This window comes from Scophthalmus maximus, chromosome 7, assembly GCF_022379125.1.
Source record: "Scophthalmus maximus strain ysfricsl-2021 chromosome 7, ASM2237912v1, whole genome shotgun sequence".
Lineage (NCBI taxonomy): Eukaryota > Metazoa > Chordata > Actinopteri > Pleuronectiformes > Scophthalmidae > Scophthalmus > Scophthalmus maximus.
This window is the reverse complement of record NC_061521.1, coordinates 11,220,851-11,242,351: the sequence shown is the minus strand read 5'-3', so window position 1 is coordinate 11,242,351 and position 21,501 is coordinate 11,220,851. Positions and strand designations below refer to the sequence as shown.

The window sequence follows — 21,501 nt, the reverse complement described above, 5'->3', positions numbered from 1 at the left end:
CTCATGAAACAATGTAGTCAGAACTACTGAGTACTCGTGGATCAGAGGACACTTTAGGGGAGATGGTTATAGTGCAGGTTCACAAATAATCATCTGCTTTGGAAGTGACTATTGACTATTTGTTCCTGTATAACATTACTACTACACCAGCTACACCTTTGTGTAGCATAACATAGTTTTACCAGGTTTCATTATCATTTTAAGATTATTTCATTTATATAAATGGTTTGACCTTGAAGATGGTCTGGTAGCCTCAAACCTTCTTTAGTCGACATAATGTTTTTATATCTTAGATATTCATGGCACCCTCATTCTAGTGCAGACGGCTGTTTCTTGACTTAATGTAAGAGTTTGGAGTGTTAAAAAATATGAAGTAAATTAGTTTTACATTATAATTTTTTCCAGGTGCAGAATATTGCATGAATAAATACCCCATAATAGTCCTACTTAAATTTAAGGTTGGGTTCCATGTGGATGCAACACTATGTATATAAAGCACAAAAGGATTTGATTTGATCCAACATTTACATTTTTACGAGAAAGAAGTCACGTCTCTCGTTGTGGTGTTGGGTTGCTGATCATGGAAACCTTTATTTCTTAAAATAAGGGGGATACTGCCATCTAGTGGTTAGACATAGAAACCTTTATTTCTTAAAATAAGGGGGATACTGCCATCTAGTGGTTAGACATAGAAACCTTTATTTCATAAGATAAGGGGGATACTGCCATCTAGTGGTTAGACTGTTTTTTGAAGATTAAGCGATCTGAATGTAAATCATAGAGAGGTTCTTTTTGTTGTTCCATTTTTTTGGTGTGAGAGAAATCTCTCTCGCATAAAAATATAGTTATTCTGATGTAAAAAAGGAGGGAAGCCTTTTTTTCCCGGTCATTGTTTTAGTTGCACTGTATCGCGGGAGCTTGACGTCAGCTAACTCGCGTTCACAACACGATACTGTTTTTTCCAAGTAACGTTGCTTTTCGATAGGTTTTGCTCGAGACTGTAGCGACAGACGGACAGTTTATTTCTTTAAAATGAGTGTCAGGCGAACCTTTATTTCCAAGAAAAAGACAGTGAACGAAGTCAGCAACGTAGCGAACCTAATGCATTTGGCTCCGCGAGGCCCCTCGGCATTCGGGCATTACTTTTTAGGGGCTATAAACAGAAATATATACAACGTCTGGTATCAAAGTTCAAGTATTATACTGTAAAATCGCTAGCACTGTCCCTTCGATAGCTCAGTTGGTAGAGCGGAGGACTGTAGCGGCTAACAGCTATCCTTAGGTCGCTGGTTCAAATCCGGCTCGAAGGAAATGTGCTTTTTTGTTTTTCTTTTCTTCTTTCACTACCGCAGCTCCGTCGTGTCGCCGTTGGGACTTGTCAGTTGGTAGTTCTGTCCCCTCTCTTGTCGCAGTTGGTCATTTTCCTCCCTCATGCTACGAATACTTGTTAGAAGATGAGCCGAGGAGGTAACCTCTCAGGCCTGCTCGTCAACTGGATCGCCGTGGCTAGTTGGGTAACTGACCTCGTAGCCACGATGCTTTGTTGGCCGATGTCAGCGGGGACGGCCAACATATCGCTTTGGGTCTCTCTCATCTGACCCGGACATCTTTGGGCGGGAGCAGTTGCTCGGATTCGGCAACAATCGACCCAGGGTGTCGGATCACTGAAGTAGTGCTCAGACGAGCCTGCAGACAAAGGAGGGGGACAGGCAGAGTCCACTTATTGAGTTTAGACTTTTCATCTAGACACAGTTCAGCCAAATACAAGGTCCACCACAGTAAAAAGAATGAGAGCAGAAAGTCCTGAAGAAAAAGTCTACTTCTGTATTCCTATATGCCATGAGATCCCAGATCACAGGAGTGTGTGCGCCTCGGATCGCTTCGATCTCAGGAGTGCATCTGTGCCAGATCACAGGAGTACATATGCCTTTGATCCTCATCAACAGGGATTGTGTGACAGGATTTCAAGTAACAATTATCAAAAATAGAAATGAACATTCAAACGGGGACAACATACGGTTACTCACTAATCAACAAGCACTATGTAATCAAGAAGAGGCATAAACAACCTAACTCTAACAAGTAAAATGCACAACTGTAACGAGCAGAACACTGTAACATAACTCAGGAATCCTATCACAGGCCACCAGTCAGCTTTGAATCACATCATTTAAAATACACCCACTGCTTCACAGAAATACTCACCGAGTGTACAAAGAGGCACGGCCTTTTTCTGTCTCCATGCCTGAGTTAGCTGCACTAGAATAAACATGCACGTGGAGTGGCATCTCTGCAGTGGCTTTTAGTCCATGAGATATAACTTTAAATGATTGTATTAGGTTTGCGTTCACTCCCAGATTCTTTTTAATCCGGAGGGATAACTTTACCTTGATTGAGTTGAGGGACTGCGAACATCAACCATCTTGGCCCACCTCCTTAACGCCTGCTTTCAGACACGCACTGAAGTCAAGACACTTTTTCTGAACTTTTCCGGACGGGCTGTATGTGAGAACGCAAATGTTGCTCCAGACATTCTCTGGAAGTTTTCCTGCTATAGTCCCACAAATTACACAGAAATTGACTGTGTAATGTGCAACTAAGCCCATGTGAGAATACAGCAGGAAAATCTCCGGAAAACACACAGTGAGCTGGTGGGGGGCGTTTGTACAACCAAAACTGTTATTTCAGCCGTCAGACCACACCGTTTTATTTCCTCTAAATGTAGAGTTATGATCATAGGTGCTTCCCAATGTGGTTTGTATCAGCTCCTCTGATGAGCCCATAACAACGGTCCAGCACCTTGTCATGTCTCATAAGACAGGTAACATCCTGGGGGGGAAATGACTGAGGGACCTATCATAGAGCAGTGATCAATATTTATAGACTGGATTGTGTAAGGATTTATAGTTCGGTGATGAAGTTTATTCCCTAAAGCACCGTGTTGAGCGACTGTAAGCCTGCACTCAGACTCTATGAGGAGGATAGAGCTGATAAAGTTGTCTAAAATCACTCAGTGTTCTTAACTCCTTCACTTCATTAAAGCACTTTCCTTGGTGACACTTTTCTGACATGTTTTAGCTGCATAATGTTTTATAAACTACCTTCCTTATTTTTTTTACAGGATTTCTGAAATGTAAAGAACCACATCTAATCATCTCACAACTCTGAGCTCTTTTTGCTTGAGATGTTTAAGGACGAGGGATTCAACCCTCCAGCACTGTAAATGAACTTCTGTCATCCACGAATATACCATATTAATGGAAAGAAATATTAACCATCAGAGGCAAGACTCATATAATCATGGGAGCAATTCAATAATTCATAAGTTTGAAATGTATAGATTAATGTATAGATTTCCTTTAATTGCAGCAGAAAAACAACATTTTTAATCATAATAATGTTTGTGCTACATCATTAAAAATTGATTTGACATGAAAATGGCTGAGGTAGTCATGTGGCAATAACAACTACATTAAGATACATTTTAAAGGGACAACAAAAGTGTACATAAGTACAAATCTGTACATTGGTGTAGGGCAGTGTATATGTTTAACACCCAATAATTACTAAAGAAATAAACACTCTATGGCCACTTTATTAAATACACCCGTACAATCTAATGTAATCTGCAGCCCTGCAACAGTACTTTATACTTACAGTAGTTTCTATCGACTGTCCAAGAAGTATTCATTATTTATGTTTATTAGAGGTTTTAGTTACACAACATTGTGTTAAATTGTTCTAATATTCCTACTCTCATGTTTGTAAATTGGTTGGGCAAAACATTGCAAAACCTCCAATATTATGCAAAATACAACCTCAATTATAAATATACAGTTGAATTAATATCTCTGGCATTGTGAGACTAAACTAAATATAATATTTTTAAAGGAAACATTTGCGGCAAGGCTGTTGTATTGGATTAGATTTTACTGGTGTCATCATCAGTGGCCCATGAGTGTATATTTATTATACCAATTTCTTATGTTAATGAAAAATCCTCAAGGATTTAAAACTTACATGCCAGAAATCTAAGTCTGAACTTGGTCTATAGGGGCAAAAACAATGTTGCATCTTCAATTCAATCTTAAATCAAATATTTTTGGTTGGTTTTCATTGAAATTCAAAAAAGTCTCAGTAAATGTATAATAATAAAAATAACAATCGGGACATGCGTTCACTCATGTCGGACACGCTTCCTCGGCGACGCTGGAGGCTCCAGGGAGAAGGCGGTCGGAGAGACGGGACGGGACTCGGGGATGTACTCCGTCTGGTACTTGTCAATATAAGGTTTGGCTACGTTCCACACCTAAGTTGAAGATATAAACATGCAATTCAATTTTTCCCCCCTTTTATTTCTATCCCTGTGGAGAGTGTACACATTTTATAGTCAGTCCATAAAAGTCTGTACTTGCCTTCTGGTCAAGGAGGAGGCGGTGGACAGCTTCAATGTCTGGAGACATGAATCTGTCTTTAATCCATGGTCTGTTAATGACAGAAGGAGAACGTCAGAAGTGGAACAGTGTATAAATATTAACTATCCTGAACATCACTTCAGTGGACTGAAAGTCTGTGTACCTTAGCCACCATCTGTTTGACTTACTTGACCACACTGCGCACGAGTTCATAGACCTTCTCCAGTGGAGTGGTGGTACGAAGTGGGCGGAGGAACTCGATACCCTGACAGGCTGCCAGCAGCTCTATAGCAAGAACTAATCACAGAAAACACTAATTATACTACACAAATTGAATAATATTTGTGAGAAAAATTATTTAGTGTTTGAGTGTTGTTTTGCAATAGGACACCATGTTTTTTGAAATTCTTTTTATTAAAAGTTTTTAGTGGTTATTAATCAAGTCACAAAATAACAGCGTTACACAACCACTGATGTCACTGATCTTGGCATGTTACATGAAAATCCTGTGTTTGCAGTGGGATTACAGTGCTGCAGGCTGGACACCACAACACAATGGATTGTACAATGTGTGGGACTGAGCAAAATATTAGATATGACATCAAATAATATTAGGAATATTTAGGGACAAATGTAGAGGACAATTTACACTCACTTAAAATCAGTTCCACGTGTTCTGAACTGCTTTTAAAAGGGTAAAGAAAAGCCTCTTATGTATTAAACTGATTATATGTCAATATATTATCTCCATATATTAAATAAAATCTAAAAATATCACTTAACTCCTCACCCAGATCCAATTCCATATTAAACCGGCACAGACACTGTAGATCTGTACTTTGAAATTATTTTCTAACATGCAACAATGTAACTTACTCTATCTTTTTTTTTTAATATCTGGCTACAGAGGCAATGATTTAGTCATTTATTTATCTCTTTCAACCTGTAGTTTTATGGTTAACCACTGTATCCACTCAATGAGCTTTGATTTACGACCATGCAAATGTTTGCTGATGCAGCTTTTTCCACAGTTGGTGTACACTGGCATGATTTTGGACACGGTTACCTTTGCACTTGTTACAGAATCGCCAGGAATTGGTCTGTTCACCTCTTTGAACCAGAGGCAGTTTCCTCGTGTTGATTTAAAATCTCGTATAAAATTGGATGGTTTTCAGATCATCAAAAAAAAAAAATCTGTTAGAACTAATGTATAGTGACTCACATTGTGAGTTACCACTTCGAAAGTCACGTTTCATGAGTAAAGTCATTTTATTCACTGTTAATTTGTTGGTGCCCGTGTAAAAACATTTCACCGGAGGCCAACGGTACCTACATTAGAAACTCATGCAACAGTTCATTAAATTGTCGTAGGTAAACGTAATGACTGCATCACCATGTCACCATTTTGATGCCTCGAAATGGAACACAATAACTCTAGTGGAAACTGTCATGTTATAATGATATGAATAAAAAATGATTTATAAAACCAAACCTTGCTCCACATGCTCTATGACCCTCAGGGCTTTCCTCGCAGCCCAGCCTCCCATCGACACATGGTCCTCTGTGGCAGCACTGGTGGACAAGGAGTCCACAGAAGACGGATGACACAAGACCTTATTCTCTGAAACTAGACAAAGAATGAAGATGGACAACAGGGTTAAAGTTAAATATGGATAAATATGACAATAAAACACTGTTCACTTTACATCTTCTTTTTAATAAATAAATGAATAAGATAGTGACATATTATGTACTTTACTGAGGCTCGTGCTCCATTTTATTTTATGTTTTTAACACTGACCCAAGGCAGCAGCAGTGCAGTGGGCAATCATGAATCCCGAGTTGAGTCCTCCCTCGTTGACGAGGAAGGCAGGCAGCTCACTCAGAGAGGGGTTGCACAACCTCTCGATCCTCCGCTCGCTAATAGAGGCCAGCTCGTGGACAGCAATGGCTAAAAAGTCTAGAGCCTAAAGAGGAAGGAAAATGGCCAATGAAAGAGAGGAGAACTAAAACTACAGCAAATACCGAAAACAAGTTGTTGTTTTTCTGTGTCACAAACCTTTGCAGGATATTCTCCATGGAAGTTCCCACCTGAAATGGTCTCGCCCCTCTCCGCAAACACCATCTTGTACAGCTGCTAAGAAAAATGCACCAAAAACCGATTGCCCAATACAAAGTCCAACACACAATTTGTGCCAGAACCCTAAAATTTGTAGATTCAGGTGAGAGACTTCGCCTCCAGTTTGCAAGTCAGGGAAGGATACAGGGTTGTCAGTGGCACTGTTGATTTCTGTGTTGATGATATTCTGGACAAATTGTATTGTGTCATTGGCGATTCCGTGAACCTGTGCACAGGAAGAGAAGGATATGCTCAAAATATGAATAGTCTGCTTCGGGACTGCATAAGAATCGGCCACGGCGTTTTTCCTCTTACCAAAGTAAAGCCCTCTGAGACAAACTTGTGATTTGTGAATGAAATACACTTGAGGTTACCTGAGGACAGCATCGCATGGTGTAGGCATCCTGGACTCTGTCACAGAAACGGTGGCTCTCTGGAGAAATACCACCAGAAGACGAACATTAGGTGCTTTACATATAAGGCTATACTTTATTTAGCGAAATACTCCTTTTGCATTTGACCCATCCTGTTTGTGAGGTATGGTAAAGTGGAGGGCGTTAAAGTCAGAAACCAAAAGCTTGATCAAGTATTCCATTTAGATGTGTGTGTCATGGTGGGAGAGTAACCCTGACAAAAACAGGGATAAGATGATGGGATAAGAGATAACATGCAACCTGGTGCGGCCCTTAGACTCTTAACACATGACCTTCTTGCTTTGAAGCGACTGCTGCCCAGATGTTAGGCGTGTAACGATTACCAATGCTTGATTATGCTTTATTATATCATGTTCTGATACTTGTCTGTTTTAGAATCAAGGTCTGTCCTATGACCTGCAATCTGGGACGGATGGTGATCAGAGTCCAGCAGTGAGCGGAAGCGCAGGGCCACCTCTATCTGTCCTGGGTGGGGCCGAAGTCTGTGGATGTCTACACGGGAGGAGACGGAAAATGAGAAAGGACGGACAAGATGCAGGATATTTGAACTGGCGGTAAAATCTTTTCATTTCTTTTAAACACCACTGATGCTGCTCACCACTGTCAAAAGCCTTGGTGGTTCCCTTTTGCACCTCCAGGGTGAGAGCAGCAATAATGTCAGCCTGCCGGGCGATCGCCTGGGCTCGCTCCACAGCCTCCGCCCCCAGAGAGGTGATCATCTGGGTCCCGTTGATCAGAGCAAGACCCTGTGAGGGAAAAGCAGAGTATTTTTCCACCTTAAGAAGCCGCTGTGAGAATGTGTTGTATTGGACACTCACTATATCGTGCTGTGTAATTGTCATGTAAACACTGTCTAAATTCTGTACCTGAGAAAACACAATGGATTCCCAAACAACCTGGATTGATTTCTTTAGTAATCAGGCAAATCAAATATGAGAGTGAGTGGTTGGCTTTAAACATTACCTCTTTAGGCCTTAGTGATATTGGCTTCAGTCCATGGGCCTCCAGGACCTGGCCAAAGATGAAAGGAGAGAAAAACATGTAAAAGGTCAAGGGTCATCAAAAAGCAAACATGTTTTCCTCTTGGCCTCTGCAACCTTTCACTCTCACAAGCAAAAGGCAGAAATTTCCTGCAGCATTAAGCAAGTCGTTCTTTTTTAACGGGGGAAAAAAGTCATTCTGATCTTACATATTTGGCATCGGCCCATCCGCTCTTCGGAGACCACATTTTACCCTCTCCCATCAGCCCCAGGGCCAGGTGAGAGAGGGGGGCCAGGTCTCCACTAGCACCCACTGTTCCCTTCTCTGGGACGAAGGAGAGGCAGGAAGCTGCAGAGGGCAAAGTGAGTCAGAGACAAAGATTTATTAAGAGTCATGTGACAGTCAGCTACCCCACTACAAGGCATCAAGGCGATAATCAGCAGTATCTCAGTCAACAGAAGCTGGGAGATAACTCCAGTCAGCTGAGGTTAAGTAAGATTGGTGGTTCCAGTTGAAGTTTACCGTTGAAGGCTTGGATCATGGCATGAAGGGTTTCCAATGAAATCCCACTGTAGCCTTTGGCCAGAACGTTGATCCTGAGAGCGAGCAGCATGCGGGTCCTCTCTGGGCTCAACGGGTTCCCCACACCTGCACACCACGGCATATCGTTGACATAGCTGACATACAAACAGAAATAACTACAACACCTGACATCCCGTCAGGAGCACTGGACGTCTAGAAATGTTGTACTCGTGAGTTTCACAGAGACGTTTAGTACCTGCCGAGTGTGACCGCACCAAGTTCTCCTGCAGCTCTCTGTAGGAAAAGAAAAGTAAATCAGCACATGCTGTATGGAAGGGCTCATTTTTCCAACAGTTGACAAAGAAAATAAATGATGAAATACTACCCTTACTTGAGCTTGCTGACAGGAATGACAGTTCGGGCAAATTTGCCAAAACCTGTTGTTATTCCATAGACAACTGGAGGCACAGAGAGAGAAACAGGGAGCTGAAAACATTATGAACCATTTCTTTCTGGAGGCTGTAGTTTTTCAGCAGCCGGTTGGCATTAAGATCAACCAATTCACTGTCTTTATTCTGAAATGGATCTTAACCTTTGTTTTCCTTGACAATGGTGTCCAAAAGGTCTCTGGCTTGCACAACTCTTTTCTCTGCCTCCGGAGTCAGCTGGAAATGTCAGTGAAGGGAATGATTATGCAGAGTCAAAGATTACCAGAGCAGACGTGGCGACAAATACAATAAGTCGATTATTACCTTCATCTTGTACAGTCCCCTGCCTAGGTTGACCAAATCTGTGGATGTCAGGCTGCAGCCATCCAAGGAAAGATACTGCACAGGGAGATGCGTGTTACATAGAAGTTGACAATATAATACATTTGAAAATTGTAGCAGAAAATGGGTAAAGTGAACTCTTACGTCTCCGGGTTCTCTGTATGCTGCTGTACTATATCACATAGTTTAATTAAGGATAACATTCGGCAAAATACAGTTGTCCTGTACTGAAAATAAAACATTTTTACAACAGAGATGTTATTCAGGATGTGACTTTTAAAAGTCACTGTTACTCACAACTGAAATGTATGTCATGGCATGAACAATATGAAAACAGTAATTGGTATCCACTACAGTATGAGTTTGAGGATACAGGTGAGAAACTCCAGGCGCACACGGGATAAAGTCAGGAGACATGGTATCACCTTCAATGGCTGTAAGAACAAGATAATAACACAAATTGTATTCATTTATTCTTATTCTTTATAATGCAATTACAATTCACGGTATTTGGTGGCTTGCGACCGGTTATGCGCAATTACGCACAATGAGTGGTCCTCAACATGAGACGAACACAAGCATTGTATTTTTTACATGCATTAGGGTCATTACCAAGCTCCACAAAGTCATTATCCTCGAGTACATCTTCGATGGTGTCATCCGCGTCCAACAAACCCAAACCCTGGCACCTTCGCACCACGAAGCGAGTGTCCTTCACGGCTGTGATGCCGCCGTTGTCTGGCTTGTTCTTGATGTAGCGCTTCAGCGCCTCGTGGCCGAGCCACCGGATGGTGTTGGTGGTGTCTCGGCATGGCACCGCCAGCCACTCATCTCGGATGTGGACAGTAAAACGAGGCATTGCGCTTTCTGCGGGAGTCTGCAGCAGTGCGCGCTGCGCGCCGCTCCGCGAGGTATCACCTTCGGCCGCGCACAGTTGTGCCACCAATCAGACGCGCCGCTGGGGAGTCCCGCCTCGCCGGCGTCACACCTCCAGTGGACCACTGACCTCCACAGGTCAGTCACACGGATGTTTGGACACACTGACCTCGATGCGTTCAGGTGATGCAACGACTAAAAAAACAAACAAAAAAGAAACGACACAAAACATCGAAGTGTTCAGAACCAAACGCGATGAAAGTGTAACAGAAGAACCCGTTTTTGTTTTACCACTAACGACAAAAGTAAAGTATCGTGATGTCAACACAATTATTTACATTGACTGACATGTATTTAGCAAATTAATTTGAAGTGAAATGGAAGAGAACAGTAATCCTCTTACCAGTGCTTCACCTTCTGACAGACATTTTGAGTGCACAATTAGGAGGTGGACACAATAAAATGAACATTTTCAACTCATAATATTAGGTACCTTGATTTTATACATATGATTTTTTTTCTGTAAAGATGAAGTTCATCATCAAAATCTCACATGATATCCACTATTAGTTTCAATTTATCCAGATTTTTAGATTACAGATATTTTCTAACTGGTTCAACGGTGATACAATGTATCCTCCTCTCTGCTGTGTAGATTGACCTCACTTTGATGTACTTCAAACTAGTATTGGCGAAATCTGGCACAATGCTAATGGATAGTGTGAATTTAAGGATTACCAGGAGAAAGAGAAGTAGCAGTCTACCATTCTATCCACTGATTGGACAGAGCAGGAGACAAGAAGTGACGTTCAGACAAGCGCATGGTGGGAACATGTACCAGCGGCCACACGACCATGGGGCATACTCCACAATATAATTGCATTGTCAAGAGGGAGATATAGCCAATAAACGGCAAAACTGAAAAGGTAAAATGCCATGGATCAGGCAAGTGAACATCAGGGTGAGTCTTTGCAACGGTGGAGGCTGCACGGTCAGAGTCAGAGAGAAATTCACTTATCCACATGGGACCATCCCACAGCCTGAATAACAGGCTCACAGAGAGGGCCACTAGCCTGACAGGCCACTAAAACCTCTGGAGTTTGGATGATCCACCAGCACACTGATGCACCAGTCGGGGCGACGGAGAGACATCAGAGAGTTGAAAGAGTGGATGAAGAGGTTGCTCAGTTTCTGCTTGATAGGTAGGAAACATTAGTGTCGCTGTGTTTCACAGAGCCAATGAGTCAGTACTGTCAATACAATAAAACAGGAGACAGTTGATGTATGTATGTATTTACCTCGGTTTTTGCCGCATGTCTTCTCCCTTTGCTTCCTCAGCCTGTTCCTCCAGACAGGTAAAGGCAAAAATGCCCCAACATCCAAAAATGTTTTTTGTGAAAAACATTCTCATGCCCATACCCAAACAACCGAAAATCTCACAGCAGACACCTGTTTTTGGCAGGGTGATATACAACAGCTGAAATGATTTATCATAATGTTGTTTGACATTTCATATAAATGAGCTAATCATCAGTCTTTGTTGATGTTGACAAACATTCAATATTTCACTTAAATCAGCGCAATCCCAGCAGACATTTTTCAAATTAAACACATGTCTATACTGTTTTTTCACGAAAACACAGAAAGACAAAGAACAAAAAACAGATCGTTATCATGATTATTAATAGCAACAACATTATTATTATTACTATATAACCAGAGAGTGTCCCTGCGACCCTCAAAAGATAAGCGGTATAAATAAAGATGGATAGTATAGCCAGGGGTGTGGGCCCTATACACCTCTGTTGGCCTCAGAGAAGCTCCACTATTTTTTTTAAATACATCTATACTTCAACAGTACTAATGACTTAGAAAACACTATTACAATTTTTTTTTATTCCAGGCTTCCCTGGGTAATAGAGCTGAAAGAGTTAATCGATTAATCGATTAGTAATCGATTACTAAATGAATCGCCAACTATTTTGATAAACGATTAATTGGTTCAAGCAGTTTTTATGAAAAAAAATGGTGTGTGGACAAAACAAAAACATCCTCTTGGGGTTTGCGGAAACACCACAGACATATTTCAACATCTTTTGACATTTTATGGACCCATCATCTAATCGATTAATCGAGAAAAATAACTGACAGATTAATCGTTTATGAAAATAATCGTTAGTTGCAGCCCTACTGGGTAGTCTGCCCCCCCCCCCCCCCCCCCCCGTGCTACGCCCGTGAGTATAGCATATGTGACACCAAAGTAAATGAATACAATAGTTACCACAGTATATAATGATGTTGTCCTACTAGACTAATAGTTCCACAAATATTTGTTCAATTCGTAATTCGTTTGCATAACCATAGATGTTGTGAGCTGCATAATGTGTGACAGAAACATGTCTTCATCCCGATGCCCGTACAGTCTCTACATCACTGCGGTGCAGCACTTCAAATAAATATTAGCCGAAAACCACACGACTTGTGGCGCGTGAACGAGGGCGTTTTAAAGTGACGAGCCGCACGCGAACGCACCGCGCCGGCCTGCGGACTCGGTGACGTCAGAGGGTCTGTGACGGTCTGCGAGTCGTGGACGGACCGGGGCCGGACGGGTTTCTGAGTCGCCATGTGGGTCGGTCCCGTATGAGAACAGGCCCACTGCTGGCAGGCAGAGGAGGAGCAGGAGGAGAGGAGGAGAGGAGGGGAGGAAAAGTGTGTGTTTACACAGACGGCAAACCGCCTGGGGAATCGTCGGGGAGAGGAAGTCAGCCGGCTCTGTGTCTGCCTGCTCCAACTTCCTGCTCAGAAAAAGAAAAAGCCCAGGATCCTATTTCAGTCCAGCACAACTGTGAAGACCAGAAGTAAGCATGGAAAAACAAGGGATCGCACTCGGCTCGCCTTGAAGCTTCGCGGAGGGACCAGACACAGTCGGCGATCGCAGGTAAAAAAAAAAAAAAAAGAGAGAGAGAGAAAGAACGAACCGAGCGTCTTGTGTGAAACTGCGCTTTGTTGCTTGATTGGTGAAATGTAAAAGTGCGAAGTGACGCGTGCGACCGTGTTCAACACTTATGTGATCCAGCTCGGCGGAGAAGTGTCTGCCCGCTGCTAAACTCCTTGGCTTTACAGTGTGTGTGTGTGTGTGTGTGTGTGTGTGTGTCTTTTCTTGGACCTTAAGTCTTAAGCAAGAATCGCAAAGACTTCTATCGGGACTCGGTCGAGTCGTCTTCCGGTCCCGAGCAACATCTTGAAAATGAGTCAGTGGGGCAGAGGAGCGATCCAGACCGCTGCGACTCCCAGCTCCCGGACACAAGTGTAGCCTCCCACCCAACACACACGCACAGCGAAACAAACCAACCAACCAACAAACCAACAAACAAACAAACAAACAAACAAACAAACAAAACCACCTCGGGCTCCGCCGCCGCTCGGAGATGCTTTTCTTACTCTTAAATCCCTGTTGGATTTCTTTTTCTTTCCTTCCACCGTCTGCGAACAGGAAGAGAGCAGACTTAGTCATGGCCAAGTAATGTCTGCACACACCATCTAATCTCATTAGGAGTTTCCGCTCAGCCGACACACTGGATGGCTTTGTGCGCACGGCGCGGCTCCTCATCCCCCGGCCAGCAGCACCCCACTGTCCGTGGGGTGTGAGTGACACCGTGTCGCTGGGGGGGGGGGGGGGGGGGGCCATGGAGTGGGGGGTTCACCTGTGTGTGGCTGCCCCCCTCACTGTAATGTCCACCCAGTGGCACTGTCACACTGTTGGACCTACGTCTCCTGTTGTCTGAGGCGTCTCTGACCAGCAGCAGCTGCAGGACACTTGACCGCTCCACTGTGCTATTTGCAGCATCTTGCAGAGGTGAATGTTTATAAGTCACCGTGGCCTAATTGTAGACCTGTCAGCTCCCTGTGTTTTGGCGAGGCGCTGCTTTTGCCCCGTGGTGTTTCACAGCCAAACCTATACGTCCGGTTTCAGAGTGGGCTAAAAGGGTGGAGCCGTGGAAACGGGACAATGATTTGATCTTTTGACCCCGTCGCCCTCCGGGATTTGGTGGGAAGTGTGGCAGGACTTGGGGGGGAAACGATCCCCTGCTGTGGGATCCCGTGCACTCCGCCGTTTGTCCTTGGAAGTAGAATAGGAGGAAGTCCTGACTCTGACAGGTTTGTAGTTTCACATGGCGGATAAAAAAACACAGGGGATAGCTTGTGTCGGAAGCAGTGGGTTCAGCCCTCCCTCCCTCCCTCTCTCTCCCTCCCTGTCTGGACGGAGATACTGTATGTAGTAGTTTGCTATCATCGTTTTGGTTTTTTTGTGAGCATCCGTCGCCAATCACTCCCAACATCCACAGATTAGACCAAAGAGAACACGAGAGAGGACAACACAGTCGGAACATTTTCAACACTGTTGACCCAGAACCTTACCTGAGCAATAACAAGACAACGATACGTTTATATCTGTAAATGTGTTTCTTCCCCCCCTTTTTTTTTTATTTAACAAGAGAAGACAGGTGTGTGACTCAAGCACAACTAAGGATTGAAACAGTCAATTTCAGATTAAAGGAAAAGATCCAGTGTTGAAGTTTGTCTTAATAAATTGCCTGTTTGGTCTTATCAAAAGTCCAAAATGTCGAAGAAAAAAAAACAGGAAATTGAAAACTGCAAATATTTTAGCTTGATAAATGGACCAGTCATTAATTAGATTTCATTTTTTCCCAGTCAATTATCTGGCCTGTGACTCACTGTCTCAGCACTTCACGGAGTAACAGTCTGTGGTGCTGGAAACAACCCCCCCCCCCCCCCCAAAACAAGATTATTAATATATGAGCTCCTCGCAGGCAGACAGGAGCTCCGAGGCTGCACATTCCTCCATTAGAGGAATAACCCACCCTGGGCCCGTCATACTTCCTGTGGAGAGAGGGCCAGGTTGAACCGCAGCATATTTCTGGCTTGAGCGGTTGTTCCTCCTTATATATATTTTTTTCTCTCTTCTGCCCGCCGCTGCTACATTACACTACAGTCTCGAACACACACTGTTCTATTCATCAGCGGTCTACTCTGTCTCACACCACATGTTGAGGCTTAAACAGGCTTGTCCCTCTGCAGCCACTCGCGTAATTTCGCCCCGAGCGGACGATCCGGTAAAAAGGCAGTCGGTTGAGATGAAACGTCGGCTCTCCGAAGACAAATGCTGTGTTTTGTCAACAGTTGGTTGACATAGGTATAAAACAGAGACACTAACTGGCACAGGGGAACGGCAAAGAGCGGCTTTGTTTGTTTCCTCTGCTTATCCTGGTGGGTAGTTTTTTTCTTTCTCAGTACAATACTTCTAAAACTAACCAATCAGAGCGTTAGTCATCTCGTATCCTGATTCCATCTGAGGCAAATCCCTTCACCGTGCTACTGTCCGCACACCGAACCGTGACGAGTCATCTCTCCGTCCCACTGCAGGTATGGACAGCGCCATCACCCTGTGGCAGTTTCTGCTGCAGCTGCTGCTCGACCAGAGCCACAAGCACCTGATATGCTGGACGTCCACGGACGGCGAGTTCAAGCTCCTGAAGTCGGAGGAGGTCGCCAAGCTCTGGGGCCTGCGCAAGAACAAGACCAACATGAACTACGACAAGCTGAGCAGAGCCCTGCGCTACTACTACGACAAGGTGGAGTAACGTGAATGCTGACTGAGCGAGGACGGGCGATACTTCGGCGTCGTAGTCTGATTGATCGTGTCCTAAAAGCTATTTTGGCACGTGAAAGGATGACACACAAAAACAGATTCGTAGTTGTGCTTCTCTTGAAAACCCACTTCCACTTCCTCTTTCTACTCAAACGCACACGATAGAGATCTGGTTATAATGTAACACACACCGTTTCAGTGTGGCAGTGTTGTTCAGCATCCCTGTGATGATCAATATATGTAGGGTTATTATTTTCTAGATGGTAAATTGAGTGTTCTCCTCATTACTAATGTTGTGTGTTCTTTTCACAGAACATCATTAAGAAGGTGATTGGACAGAAGTTTGTCTATAAGTTTGTGTCCTTCCCTGAGATCCTGAAGATGGACCCGCAGGCAGTGGAGATGGGCCTGGCTTCTGGACGGTTCCCCCTCCAGGAAGGAGAGGCCCCTGAGCTGGAGGTAGAAGAGGAGGAGGAAGAGGAAGGGGAGGAGGAGGCGGCGGCGGCGGCGCAGCAGAGGATGCAGACCCTGGCAGCCTTGGGGACGCAGCAGTGTCGCAACGACTACCTCCGCTCGGGCCTCTACTCCTCCTTCAGCATCAGCTCCCTGCAGAACCAGCCCGATCTGCTCCGGGCCCTGCGGGAGCGCCAGGACGAGTCCCGCTCCGTCATCCGCTTCGGCGCCAACGACAGGAGCTCCCCTCCCTCTGCCAGGCCCGAGTCCTACGTCTCCCCCAGGCCATCCCGACTCCCCTCTCATTCCCCATCCTCCCCCCACGCCCAGCCGGGCCGAAGCTGGAGCCCTGCTGTCAAAGAGGAGGAGGAGGAGGAGGACTCTGACCAGAGCGCTCAGCCCCTCAACCTGTCCTCTGGGCACAGGGAGCGAGCCCTGCCGCCTCCGGAGAAGAGGAGCAGCAGAGGCAGTGGTAGAAGTAGTTCTTTTAGTCATAGTAACCATGGAGATGGACTCCCACCAAAAAGCAAAAAGCCCAAAGCTCTGGAGATCTCCGCCCCGTCCCTGCTGCTGGCAGGGAGTGACATCGGCTCCATCGCCCTCAACAGCCCCGCTCTTCCGTCTGGCTCCCTCACTCCTGCCTTCTTCACCGCACAGGTGAGACCATTTGTCTGGTTCGTTCTAGAGTTGGGACTGATGACGTGGTCTGGACGGGACTTCAGACTGACGTCTGGTACAGATTCAGATTCCATAGACTGATGGATGTTCAGCATATTACCAATTTCTTTCAGCACTAATTGATTAGTACGTTACTTATCAGACATCATTAGTAAATGAACAATCCTACAAACATGTCCAGTCCCCCTGATTCTCTTATTATTGTGTAACTCATGTTGAAATATTTACTTACTAGTAGTTGATTATTGTGCACTTGATTTGTCGTGGTATTTACTACAGTTTCATCTAACCAATTGCTCAGATATTGGTATCAGCAGATTGTCCAAATTCAAAGTGGATCGGTGCATCTCTAGTTAATATACAACTATAATTCCCCCTAGGCAGCACGTTGGACAAAAGTATGGCAGGGTCTTTTCTAGACACATGATTCAGATGGTGTATTGACTCTACATTGCGACATCTTTCCCAACATACACAACCAGTCAAAAGTTTTTGAAAAAACGCTCTTTTACAGTTTGTATTAGAACGTAAGCAGTTACAGCGAATAACCTTAACTGGTCCTCAAAGCAGGTGAGTGGTAAACTGCCCAAGGTAAAAAAACAAACTGTTACTAAACCTCCTGATGCATCAGTTGGACGGTCCTGTACAGGAAGTATGCCTGCATATTACTATCAAGAAAAAGATCAGACGGAGGCTTCACGTGACGGAGGAGAAGCACCGTCTCCAGAATTAAGACCCATCCAGCTGGTTGGGGATGAACGGGACAGACGGCAAACTGCAAGTGCAACATACTCGAGGAAACAAAGTGCTGGGACGAATTCTCTGAACAATATTCGATCCCCATCGTAGAAGGAACATCACCAGTTTGCTAAGATGCACATTGAGTCCGCAAATTAGATTAAATTCTATACCGTGTAAAAGAATTTAATGTAAATTTGAGAAAAAAAATCATATCTATAGTCAATCCCTGGTGTCATGACACACACACACACACACACACACACACACACACACACACACACACACACACACACACACACACACACACACACACACACACACACACACACACACACACACACACACACACACACACACACACACACACACACACACACACACACACACACACACACACACACACACGAGATATAGATTTAAGACGCCTGCCTGGTCCCCGACGAGTCAAGACATGTTTTTAGCGCATTTTACACCAGTTCTCCTCGTTCTGCTCCCAATAATTTGAAGACAAACTAGAGACCATGTCCCTCTGCCAGCAGCAGCTGAAGCAGTTAGCCCGATAATAATCAAATCTCACAAAGAGAGGGAATAATTCTGCGATGGTATCTGTTTCCATCCCGTCTGTGCGATGGTCTGGTTGGCGACGGAGGAGACGATGGATCTATCCAGAGTGTGACGTCAGTCAGTGTCCCTCGGTGCTCGCAGAGCGGTGCGACTCACGTCCGTCACAGCCCGAAACACTACGGCTGTATTCAAGTTGTCACTAGAGCCAACATTTTCTCAGAGAAACTGAGGGAATGAGAAATGTTTAAGTGGTATGATGATATGATATTTGGGAAGATGTACATAGTTGTGAACAAATGCAAACATTTAGATTCATTTTAAAATATAAATTTAAAGTGCCCCGTAAATAAAGTTTGAAATATACTCAAATGTAAAGCAAAATATAAAACTGATCGTCCAATGAATATTTGCTCAAGTGAAGTGCAGCACATTCAGTGTTTGGTTTTTAACCGTTTTGTCTGTCCTGTCTTGAAACAAAACAAAACTAGACCATTACGACATGGATTCAGGTTAACCAGACAAATCTTTTTTTTTTCTGCCATTCATTTCGAAATTTTTAGCTAATTTTCAACCCAGTGATGCGGCAACCTTTTGTTTGTTTCGATCTTTGTGATCACTCCAGAGACTGTGCCACACAAGCATCAACTTGTATTAAATCATCTCTGTTAATGTAATTTTAAAAAATGAAGAGATGATGGGTTTTTATGTTGAAGGTGCTACGGGGTGAAATTACTCAGCCACACCAGAGGTTCGCCCGCACATTTACACACTGCCTGTTTATTGGGGAGCGCAAAAAGTGGGATCAGAGGAAAACAAGCGATATACAGAAATCTTCCCGTAGCCCAACCTATGAGAGCAGGGAAGAGGCCCTAAGTGATGCCATATGCTCCAATAATTCCATTAATAATGGGAGCAGGGCTGGTCCCTCCGCAACACTGGCTCACTTCTGAGGTGACACGGGGGAAAGTCGGGGGGAGGGGGAGAGAAGACCAGGGGAGAGAGGGGAGAAATTGATTTCATATGTTTTCTCTCTGGTCGGCTGTTCCAAGTGCTCGAGGACCCTTCCCCCCCTCCCCCCCAATCAACAACAACCCCCACTGTCCACCACCTCTCCTCCCCACGTCACCCCTGTATTCTAGGGGGAAAAAAAACCACAGACTTCCTTCCTGCTCCGTCAGTTTGTTTTTCCGAACGCCAATACGCGTCCATTTACTATTTCGGCATGTTTCTCATTACGAAAAAAGCCCCCGGAGAAATGCTCTGCAACCAGTGGGTCTATGTTTGTCTGTAAAGAAAAATGTTGTCCTCGCTGGTTTTCTTTCTCTTATTGACAAGGAGCCTCCCTCACTCCCTTCCTCTGTGTTTCCCCCTCCGCAGACTCCCTCCGGTCTGTTGCTGGCTCACAGTCCACTGCTGTCAGGCATCCACTTCTGGAGCAGCCTGAGCCCCGTCGCCCCGCTCAGCCCCGCCCGGCTGCAGGGCCACAGCTCCCTGTTCCAGGTAACACACACACACACACACACACACACACACACACACACACACACACACACACACACACACACACACACACACACACACACACACACACACACACACACACACACACACACACACACACACACACACACACACACACACACACACACACACACACACACACACACACACACACGGTTGTGGAGACAGAGAGGGGGCCACGCAGGAGATGAGGACAGATGATCTGCTGAAAGGATGATTGTTTACTGGTAGTGAAGCCGAGGAGGAAGTTGTGAGACCGTGCAGGCGAAATTAATATTTGTAACAAGAGATTTTTAAATGAACCAATGGTCTGTATTTATTACAACTAACAAAAATGATTTGCTCCAGTGTTATAGGAGACTGAACCTATATGGAATCATTGTTTTCTTATATCCTATAGGAAACAATCATTAACACAGTTCCATGAGCCCAGAATATTGGGTCTTGATCCTCTAAAGTTTTCACTTGACAGAAAGAAACGGTAAGAACTTAATAGCAGACACCAGCCGCGGTGAAACTAGTCGTGACTTCGTGAGCAGGTCTAGCTGAGGTGTCCTGTTTCAGCGCATGTGAGAGGGAGAGGAAATCCTGTGAATACTTCCTGTTTGAGCCCAGGGGAGCCAGTTTGAACAGGGTGGACTGGTTTGAGAGCTGCTCCTCATTTGTGAACCATACATGCACCACACCCCCTCCGCAGACACGCACACACACAACCTTCCGGATTATTTGTGGACAAATACTGTTGACTACTGCCTCTGTTGCTGAGGCGCAGGAGACGGAGAGAAAAAAGGAAGAAGCACAATGACCTTTTTTTTTTTTTTTTTTTAAAGAGAAAAAAAAACAGGAAACCAGAGCGGTGACAATGCTGCAGTTCCTCACCGGAAAGCAGCTTTCATAGAACCTCCGTCCCTGCCTCACTAACTCTCGGCCTCTTTCTCTTCCTCCACAGTTCCCCAGCCTAATCAACGGACACATGCCTGTCCCTCTGCCAAACCTGGAAGGAACACCCTCCTCCCTGCTCCTGTCCCCCACCACCCACAAATCCTGATCCTGGGTCTGTGAAAAAAACCTCCCATCTTCACCCATCTCCTGTTGAAGGTTTCTCCCTATCGTCCTCATCAGCGATCTCTCTTCTCCATCTTGTCAAAAATTAGAAAAAGTCCTACGAGACGAGTTTGTGACCTCACCTTTTCTTTTTTGCACTTGAGTTGCTTCAGATTCCAGTGGTTGTAAGCACTTGGTAAAAAGCCATATGCCACGATGTCTGAGAGGCGTCCGGCTCTGTGATAAAGTACAGCACATTTCCACCTGACCCTGTTCCCGATGGACAGCAGTGAAGCGTTGCTGGCTGAAGAAGGCTCGCAGCCTCTCATTCCTCCCAAAAAAGAGCTGTTGTTTTAAATCTTGTAAGAAAAAAAAAATAAAAAAATGTTGGGTTGTTTTTTTTCTTAAATGTTCATCACACTGTGAAACGGGTTGTTTCACCTGTGTGGTGGTGTATGTAATGTATGCACTATGCTTCTCAGATAGTACCGGCTGTGCCTTGTTGTCTTATTTTCCTCTTTTTTTTAAAAAAATGTTTATCTTTTAATGAAGACGAGATTTCAAATCAATGAAAAAAAACATTGTAACGCTTGTATTGTTCTTTTTTTAAAATAATGGACTTGGTATACAGTATGTATTCTGTATATTGTTTTGTATTGCGAAGAATTTCATGTCATTTTGAATAAACAAAGCATTGAATGCTTGAACAAAG

At 44.3% G+C, this 21,501-nt stretch overlaps 2 protein-coding genes and 1 non-coding gene across 3 annotated transcripts; 2 read left to right on the top strand and 1 right to left on the bottom strand.

The window, feature by feature from the left end:
* The first annotated feature begins 1,225 nt into the window (after positions 1–1,225).
* On the top strand, positions 1,226–1,310 carry trnay-gua. Its single transcript is given in 2 exon segments — positions 1,226–1,262; positions 1,275–1,310. It is a non-coding gene; the product is annotated as a tRNA-Tyr (tRNA).
* A 2,031-nt stretch (positions 1,311–3,341) lies between these two features.
* Positions 3,342–10,185, bottom strand: hal (histidine ammonia-lyase). The gene is made up of 20 exons (XM_035643084.2): positions 9,854–10,185; positions 9,615–9,675; positions 9,386–9,413; positions 9,224–9,298; positions 9,064–9,136; positions 8,863–8,929; positions 8,728–8,765; positions 8,472–8,597; positions 8,158–8,297; positions 7,932–7,979; positions 7,567–7,714; positions 7,365–7,460; positions 6,909–6,967; positions 6,680–6,760; positions 6,475–6,540; positions 6,217–6,382; positions 5,908–6,042; positions 4,604–4,712; positions 4,416–4,485; positions 3,342–4,309 (listed from the first exon to the last, which is right to left on the bottom strand). The coding sequence occupies exons 1-20, from the start codon at positions 10,098–10,100 to the stop codon at positions 4,178–4,180; spliced, it is 1,965 nt and encodes a 654-aa protein (XP_035498977.1). The 5' UTR covers positions 10,101–10,185; the 3' UTR covers positions 3,342–4,177.
* Positions 10,186–12,675: 2,490 nt separating this feature from the next.
* Positions 12,676–21,501, top strand: LOC118315647 (ETS domain-containing protein Elk-3). The gene is made up of 5 exons (XM_035643101.2): positions 12,676–13,055; positions 15,563–15,771; positions 16,101–16,898; positions 19,602–19,724; positions 20,695–21,501. The coding sequence occupies exons 2-5, from the start codon at positions 15,565–15,567 to the stop codon at positions 20,791–20,793; spliced, it is 1,227 nt and encodes a 408-aa protein (XP_035498994.1). The 5' UTR covers positions 12,676–13,055; positions 15,563–15,564; the 3' UTR covers positions 20,794–21,501.

Bases quoted from the DNA above. Each gene is read 5' to 3' on its own strand.
- hal (XM_035643084.2), bottom strand. From the start codon at position 10,100: ATGCCTCGTTTTACTGTCCACATCCGAGATGAGTGGCTGGCGGTGCCA. The intron at 8,298-8,471 runs GTAAACTTCAAC...TGCCCTCTGCAG, and splicing joins CATGATCCAAGCCTTCAACG to CTTCCTGCCTCTCCTTCGTC. The intron at 6,761-6,908 runs GTAACCTCAAGT...TCCTGTGCACAG, and splicing joins CCATGCGATGCTGTCCTCAG to GTTCACGGAATCGCCAATGA.
- LOC118315647 (XM_035643101.2), top strand. From the start codon at position 15,565: ATGGACAGCGCCATCACCCTGTGGCAGTTTCTGCTGCAGCTGCTGCTC. The intron at 15,772-16,100 runs GTGGAGTAACGT...TTCTTTTCACAG, and splicing joins TGCGCTACTACTACGACAAG to AACATCATTAAGAAGGTGAT. The intron at 19,725-20,694 runs GTAACACACACA...CTTCCTCCACAG, and splicing joins GCCACAGCTCCCTGTTCCAG to TTCCCCAGCCTAATCAACGG.